General features: G+C 23.1%; 1 protein-coding gene across 1 annotated transcript; it reads left to right on the top strand.

The window, feature by feature from the left end:
• Positions 1–1,278: 1,278 nt before the first annotated feature.
• LOC145849057 (uncharacterized) lies at positions 1,279–8,382 on the top strand (the record flags this gene model as incomplete). The annotated part of the gene is made up of 3 exons (XM_082954146.1): positions 1,279–1,315; positions 4,830–4,977; positions 8,183–8,382. Coding segments are annotated over exons 2-3 (345 nt in total), but the record flags the coding sequence as incomplete, so codon positions are not given.
• Between the last annotated feature and the right edge of the window lie 485 nt (positions 8,383–8,867).

Raw genomic sequence — 8,867 nt, 5'->3', positions numbered from 1 at the left:
AGTGGGAACAAGATCTTGAAAAATATAAGGCTACTGTTAGTATCTGTATATAAGTTGTTAATAATAAAAAGTAAGAGATGCTCAAGTTATCAGGAATAAGTAGGAACAAGATCTTGAAAAATATAAGGCTACTGTTAGTATTTGTATATAAGTTATTAATAATAAAAAGTAAGAGATGCTCAAGTTATCAGGAATAAGTGGGAACAAGATCTTGAAAAATATAAAGCTACTGTTAGTATTTGTATATAAGTTATTAATAATAAAAAGTAAGAGATGCTCAAGTTATTAGAAGTAAGTGGGAACAATATCTTGAAAAATATAAGGCTACTGTTAGTATTTGTATATAAGTTATTAATAATAAAAAGTAAGAGATGCTCAAGTTATTAGAAGTAAGTGGGAACAATATCTTGAAAAATATAAGGCTACTGTTAGTATTTGTATAAAAGTTATTAATAATAAAAAGTAAGAGATGCTCAAGTTATTAGAAATAAGTGTGGACAAGATCTTGAAAAATATAAGGTTACTGTTAGTATTTTATATAAGTTATTAATAATAAAAAGTAAGAGGTGCTCAAGTTATTAGAAATAAGTGGGAACAAGATCTTGAAAAATATAAGGCTACTGTTAGTATTTGTATATATAAGTTATTAATAATAAAAAGTAAGAGATGCTCAAGTTATTAGAAATAAGTGGGAACAAGATCTTAAAAATATAAGGCTACTGTTAGTATTTGTATATAAGTTATTAATAATAAAAAGTAAGAGATGCTAAAGTTATTAGGAATAAGTGGCAACAAGATCTTGAAAAATATAAGGCTACTGTTAGTATTTGTATATATAAGTTATTAATAATAAAAAGTAAGATATGCTCAAGTTATTAGGAATAAGTGGGAACAAGATCTTGAAAAATATAAGGCTACTGTTAGTATTTGTATATAAGTTATTAATAATAAAAAGTAAGATATGCTCAAGTTATTAGGAGTAAGTGAGAACAAGATCTTGAAAAATATAAGGCTACTGTTAGTATTTGTATATAAGTTATTAATAATAAAAAGTAAGAGATGCTCAAGTTATTAGGAGTAAGTGGCAACAAGATCTTGAAAAATATAAGGCTACTGTTAGTATTTGTATATATAAGTTATTAATAATAAAAAGTAAGAGATGCTCAAGTTATTAGAAATAAGTGGGAACAAGATCTTGAAAAATATAAGGCTACTGTTAGTATTTGTATATATAAGTTATTAATAATAAAAAGTAATATATGCTCAAGTTATCAGGAATAAGTGGGAACAAGATCTTGAAAAATATAAGGCTACTGTTAGTATTTGTATGTAAGCTATTAATAATAAAAAGTAAGAAATGCTCAAGTTATTAGGTATAAGTGGGAACAAGATCTTGAAAAATATAAAGCTACTGTTAGTATTTGTATATAAGTTATTAATAATAAAAAGTAAGAGATGCTCAAGTTATTAGAAGTAAGTGGGAACAAGATCTTGAAAAATATAAGGCTACTGTTAGTATTTGTATATAAGTTATTAATAATAAAAAGTAAGAAATGCTCAAGTTATTAGGTATAAGTGGGAACAAGATCTTGAAAAATATAAAGCTACTGTTAGTATTTGTATGTAAGTTATTAATAATAAAAAGTAAGAGATGCTTAAGTTATCAGGAAAAAGTGGGAACAAGATCTTGAAAAATATAAGGCTACTGTTAGTATTTGTATATAAGTTGTTAATAATAAAAAGTAAGAAATGCTCAAGTTATTAGAAATAAGTGGGAACAAGATCTTGAAAAATATAAGGCTACTGTTAGTATTTGTATATAAGTTATTAATAATAAAAAGTAAGAAATGCTCAAATTATTAGGAATAAGTGGGAACAAGACCTTGAAAAATATAAGGCTACTGTTAGTATTTGTATATAAGTTAATAATAATAAAAAGTAAGAGATGCTCAAGTTATTAGGAATAAGTAAGAACAAGATCTTGAAAAATATAAGGCTACTGTTAGTATTTGTATATAAGTTATTAATAATAAAAAGTAAGATGTGCTCAAGTTATTAGAAGTAAGTGGGAACAAGATCTTGAAAAATATAAGGCTACTGTTAGTATTTGTATATAAGTTATTAATAATAAAAAGTAAGATGTGCTCAAGTTATTAGAAGTAAGTGGGAACAAGATCTTGAAAAATATAAGGCTACTGTTAGTATTTGTATAAATAAATAAAATATAAAAAGTAAGAGATGCTCAAGTTATTAGGAATAAATGGGAACAAGATCTTGAAAAATATAAGGCTACTGTTGTCATCAAATACATAATTTATTATAAAATTTAGTGAATATATAGAAAAGTATACTATTTAACTGTTAGTATAATTAATATATATGCATATAAAGTACCTTAAAATACATCATGGTAAACAGTTATAAATAATTAAAAAATAACAATCCCATTTACAAATGCTTGTAACCTAGTATAAATAAACACAATATAGCCTCATTAAACCAAGATGGACTTTTACTTAATAGCTTTAAAAAGTATTGTTCAATTATAAATTTTTCGAATATAAATTTAAGTGTTTAAAATCGTTTTTTAGTTTTAATTATAAATGATAAGTAAAATTGCTAGTCGAATTGAAATTTTAAAACAAAATATTAAATTGTTAAGCCATTTTTTAAAATTTATAAAAACATAATATATTCGTTTGATGCGTTTCAATATATTATATTTTGTTTCTTTTTCTTCAAAATAACAAAATGAAGAAACAATTTTAGTGAAATAAACAAAAGTTATAAATTTACAAGAAATTGACTTTAAAAACAGTGTAGTTAAAAAATACAGTATTACAAGAAAGGATATAGTTATAAATTTTACATTTAATTCTACAAATAAACGCTTTTGTAATCAAGTTAAAGAGATAATGAGGTTTAAAAACGTTTTACAAAATTAATTTGACTTGAGCTAGATAATTGGATAATTGTATTATAGATTTAAACAGAAATTCTAATTCAAATACAAACAGTAGTAAAATTGTATTGTCAAGGTCATATAAAAATATTGAATTGAATAAAACATTCAAAAAATAAAACTTCAAACGTCTTAAGTTTATATTGGTATTCAGCCAAGGAAATTTCAAAAAATTTCATGTTTTAAATTTCCATGCCAAAAAAATCTATTTGGTTTATAGCTATTAATTAACTTGTTAATGTTTTTATTAACTTACTATTTCGATAATATAAACAGTTTTAAAATTTTGAAGACTTATACTGTAAACAGTTTGCTGTTATGTTATGTTCATAATTTAAAAATAGTATCCAAATATAATAATATTGATAATATTTATTACTTCTTAAAGTTATAGATATACGAGTCAATTTTTTTACTAATTTAATATGTTAGTGTAAACAATAAAGGTTTTTATTTGTCTAGTTATACATAATTTTAAAAGTTTAAACTAAATAAAGAAAAGTTTATTTTAAGCCTCGTAGTATATCGATTTTACCAATATGTTGAAAAAAGTTTTGTTTAAATTATTAAAATATTTTCAACGTTTTTCTTCGGTCAGCTTAAATACTTTAGCACAAGTTTATAAAGTTATTTAGACAAATAGAAGTATAAATAATTTAAGTAAAAAAATATTAATAAAGAATGAACTATAACCTAAAAAATTTATTATTTAGATAACATAAATATGTAAATATAGAATAAAATACTAAGAAATAATACATACCGAATATATTTTTCCAGAAATATTTGTTTATTAAAATTTGATATTTTGTGATGTATTATATTTAGGTTGTAAAGGTTACTTTACAAAGTTAAGTGAGTACAAGATATTTATTATTAGATAAAATAAAATTCCTTTTGTTTAAAATGCGTATTTTAAGTGTTTAGTTTCTTATCAAAGATATTGTTTTACATAGTAACTTTATTCAGACTTAAAATAAGTAAAATTAAAAGTTATAACAAAGTTTAAACAAATAATATACGTTGAAAATAAATTTTTGGAATTTTTTTCGTAAACTTAAGTATCGTTTCGTATAAGGTAGTTATCATTATTATTTGAAAAAAAAAAACTACTAAATACTTTGATCAATATTTTAGAAATATTTCTTAATAATTACAAATAGTGTTTAATTAAAGTCTCGTTAAAATACTTGTAAAGCTAATTCGTTTATTTTTAGATTAAACAAATCTATGGGTGGTCTTATTTTATGGTTGAGTTATTTCAAATCATCTGTTCAAATATCACAAATAAGTTTGCTGAAAAGATTAAAAATAATTTATTTATACAACGGCTTATTCATACTAGTTATTATAAAAACATGCATCTAAGTTTATTTATATAGCTATGTTGTATGGTTAGAAAATACTTTCATGTAATGCTAAATGTTTGAGTCTTAAAATTGAATTTTAAAACTAACATTAAAGAAAAGTATTGATAGCTTCATGTTAATTAATGCTATTTTTCTAATCAACGAAAAACGATCTAAAATATATACTCTACGCTTTATTAAAAAAATCAAGTATGTTATATATTAAATCTTGTGGATAACTTTTGATTTTTTTATTCAGTACGTTTTCGATTCGTCTAAAATTAAATGGCCAAAAAATAATTAAAATTAGAACAATCTTTTCTTTTTTTATTCTTTGCTTATACATACCAAAGAGCTATAACTTTAACATTATTAAGGACACCTAATATATTGCAAAAACAAATAAATTACAAACATATAAAGTATAAAAGTAACAAGTTTTAATAATACCAAAAAACCCAACAGAAAATGAATAAATGAATGTTATTTAATCAACTAAACAAAATAATCTTAAGCAGGCAATGAAGACGCCGCAAGTGCAGAACATGACAGGAGATGGACAGATGCCAGGAATGGACAGATCTCTGTCGAGTCATTCGGATCAGCAGGATATTGATGAGGACATTGACGATTCTCACAATGGAAGTTTGGATCTTATGCAACAAGGTTTGTGTAAAAATATTAAATATTAAATAAATAAGACATTGACAATGGAAGTCTTGATTTGATGCAACAAGGTTTGTGTAAAATATTAAATAAATAAAATAAATAAGCTATTGACGATTCTCACAATGGAAGTCTTGATCTTATGCAACAAGGTATGTATAAAAAATATTAAATAAATAAGATATTGACGATTCTCACAATGGAAGTCTTGATCTTATGCAACAAGGTTTGTGTAAAAAAATAAATATTAAATAAAATAAATAAGATATTGACGACTCTCACAATGGAAGTCTTGATCTTATGCAACAAGGTATGTATAAAAAAATAAATATTAAATAAATAAGATATTGATGATTCTCACAATGGAAATTTGGATTTGATGCAACAAGGTATGTATAAAAAATATTAAATAAATAAGATATTGACGATTCTCACAATGGAAATCTTGATCTTATGCAACAAGGTTTGTGTAAAAAAATAAATATTAAATAAATAGAATAAATAAGATATTGACGATTCTCACAATGGAAGTCTTGATTTCATTCAACAACAGCGTAAATAATTAATATTCATTTTCTAAATTGGATATATAAAATAAAATAATGTAAAAATTGATATAATCATAACTAGATCTTGATTTGGTAGGAAAAAAAATCTGACAACTATGCATGGTAGGTGTGCATGATGAATATGTACATATAGTACAAAATTGTAAATAGTTTTAGTAAATTGATTAAAAAAATAAATAGTAAGGGTTGGTAGGGTTGGTAAGATAATATGCAATGAACGGTTGTAGGTTGGCTAGCTATGCAGCAAATTGTTGACTTACACTTATGTGTTTAAGAATTTGTTAAAGTAATAAAAAAGGTGTATCAATTAAAAAAACAGTATTAAAAATGTTATTTTTAATCATAACAACATTTAAGAATTAAATTATGTTTTATTTACAAAATGAAAATTTACAGTGTTTCGTATATTTTATTCTTTACCATTCAAGACCAATATTAAAAAAAGAAACATTATCAATAACTGTAATTAGTAAGTTTTTTAGTTTTAAAATTAATAAGACTATTAAAAAATTAAAACTTACATAAACTAAAATTATATACTAACAGAAGAAATAATCAAGTGTTAAGCTTAAAAAGTGAGTATCAAATAACATACTACCGGTTTCATTAAAAAAAAAATCAAATCATGATTAAATTTGAAACATTCATTGTGGTTTAGTTTATAAGTTTTAACTTTTAATGTTTTAAATAAAATAAATATAAATTTTTGTTAGTTAAGAACTATGTAGTTAAGTATTTTTTACTTAAAAAAAATAAGTAAATTAACAAAAACTTCTGTTTCTTTTAAAAGTTTTTTATTTGTTATAACATAAATCCTATTTAAAATATCACACTTGCATGGTTTTAGTTTAAATCCTGTTATAGTTTTTAAGTGGTAATAAGTACAACTTGTTCATAAGCTTTTAAAGGTATTAACAAAATCGATACTAACATTTTAAATCAATAACAATTCCAAAGTTATAAGACTTTATTATTCCCTACGGTAGGAAAAAATTACAATTTAATAAAATCAATATAAAAACTTTTTAATTTAAAACAAATTTTATTTGATTTATTTCGCAAGTTAAGTAAAGTTGTTAATTATTTTTTTTTTATGATCTCATTCATACACTGTTTAAAAAAAAGGCATTATAAAAGTATACAAAATGAAATTATAATTGAAATATCTTTAAACTTTTACTATAACATTATACAAACTAAAATTTTTTAATGATATTGAGTTTAACATTTGTGATAAAATATGTTTTGAAATTAAATTAGTAAAGAAGTGAATATCATAATAAAGAAATAAATATTATAAAATAGAAACATAGTAATTAAGTTTTGAAAACAGAAACAATTAGTTATTGTTAAGTTTTATAAAATGTTAGACTCAAAAAGTATTTTGCACAAATAAGTTATAAACAAGTAAACTGAACAATAAACTCAGATTTGAAATAAAGTTTGAGACATATAACAAACTTTTGAAACACAAACAAAATTAAGTTCATTTCGAATATTTATGTAGCCTCGGGTTATAGTTAATGTTTACACTCCGATAAAACCAAAAGTTATTATTTCGAACTTTTGTTATCACTTATTGATATTTTGTGAGTCTAAATAAAATTTACCTCTTACTCAAATTTAGTTTTATTATCAATACATTTATAATAAATGTATGTTTAAAATAAAAAAAACTTAAAAACTAATTATGAATAACAATTTACAATTTTTTATATAGACATTATTAAATTAGTTAATTGAAATCTGTTATCTCTATAGATATATGCTAAGTGAGTTCAATTTGTTTATCAAAACTTATAAAAATGATATTCATCGAGTTTATTTTTAAAACAAATTAGTGTTATGTTTTAGGCGTTTTCAACTTAACTACTTGTAATGCATTTAAAATGTTGTAGAGTTTTTAAGATAAAATCACAATTACTAAAAGATTACTGAACTAATCGGGGTGTTACATATGTTAAGTTACTAAACAACATTTCCTTTGTATTATTAAAAAGTTTGTTGTTGGTAGAATTAAACAAATTGAAAATTTTTAAAACAATGTTCTCAAAAATTATTTTCTGTAACTTGATTTATTTGTTATGAAAATAGAATAATAATATTTTTAAAACTCAAACTTTTTTTGGTCAGTTTATAATAATTTGTATTAATAGTTATACAGTATATTGTGTATGATTGATTAAAGTTCGATAAAGAAATAATACAGAGTAAATAGCAATTTATAATACAAGTATTTAAGTTAATAATTTGTTTTGTGTTGTATAAACAAGGTAATGTATAAGACAACTACTTGTTCAATTTCAAAGTTTTGTTTACATTAAGAAAAAAGTTTACAAAAAGCAGTATGTGTTCAGATGGCATGCTTAATTTCAACTTATCACTTAAATATTTTTATAAAATTTTATTGCATTCTTGTAATTTTTTTACATCCTTTAGGTGGCGGTGGTCAGCAATCTTCTATTTTGAGTTTGACTCAGAAAAATTCTGTCAATACTATATAAAAAACTAATTTAAACTTTCGAACAAGAAACTAATTAAAATATTTTTTTAAATAAAAAGTACATAAAAATACCCTACAATTTACAAGACTGGTATATTATTTATTTTTTATATATAAATTTTATATCCTCTAGGAGGCAGCAGTCAGCAGTCTTCCGGTTTGAGCTTGGCCCAGCAGCAGAACGGAAGCTCTCAGATGGAGCAGCAAGCGCTCAATATGACGTCACAGAACGCGGTGAATATGACGTCACAGTCTATGAACATGCAGCAGCAAGGCGGGATCAACATGAACCAGTACCAGCAGTACGGACTTCATCAGGGACAAAACATTCAGGTATAAAAATATTTAATATAATACGTAATATTGGTTATTGAAAAATACGTACATTCAGATAAAAGTATTTTAAATTGAAATAATAGGTAAAACAGTTTATAATATTTAGGTATACTTGAATTATTGGTTTTAAAGTGTTTAGTGAAAAAATTACATAAAAGAAATAAATTCTAAAATGTTATTAATGTATATTACTTTTTATAAAACTAAGTTAAAAACTTAAAAAATATTCATTATAAAGCTCGTAAAATTTGTACAGTAGACTACCGCTTAAGTACGCTTTTTTTTGGTACGCACCTCGCCTTAAGTACGCAATTACCAAGGAAGACAAAAAAATTCTAAACTTTTTTAGAATTAGATTTTTCTAAAGACTTTGTTCTAAAGAGTCATTTTCTGACGCTTTTCATCCATTTTTTTAATTTTTCTAAAATTTCTAAGTTTCTTTTATTCAAAAACTTTCAGAATATCTGCAAAAGAAAGGCTAA

This window comes from Thalia democratica, unplaced genomic scaffold (genome assembly GCF_965202585.1).
Source record: "Thalia democratica unplaced genomic scaffold, ktThaDemo2.hap1.1 HAP1_SCAFFOLD_1989, whole genome shotgun sequence".
Taxonomy (NCBI): domain Eukaryota; kingdom Metazoa; phylum Chordata; class Thaliacea; order Salpida; family Salpidae; genus Thalia; species Thalia democratica.
The sequence above is the reverse complement of the archived record's forward strand: the minus strand, read 5'-3'. Positions and strand labels throughout refer to the sequence as shown.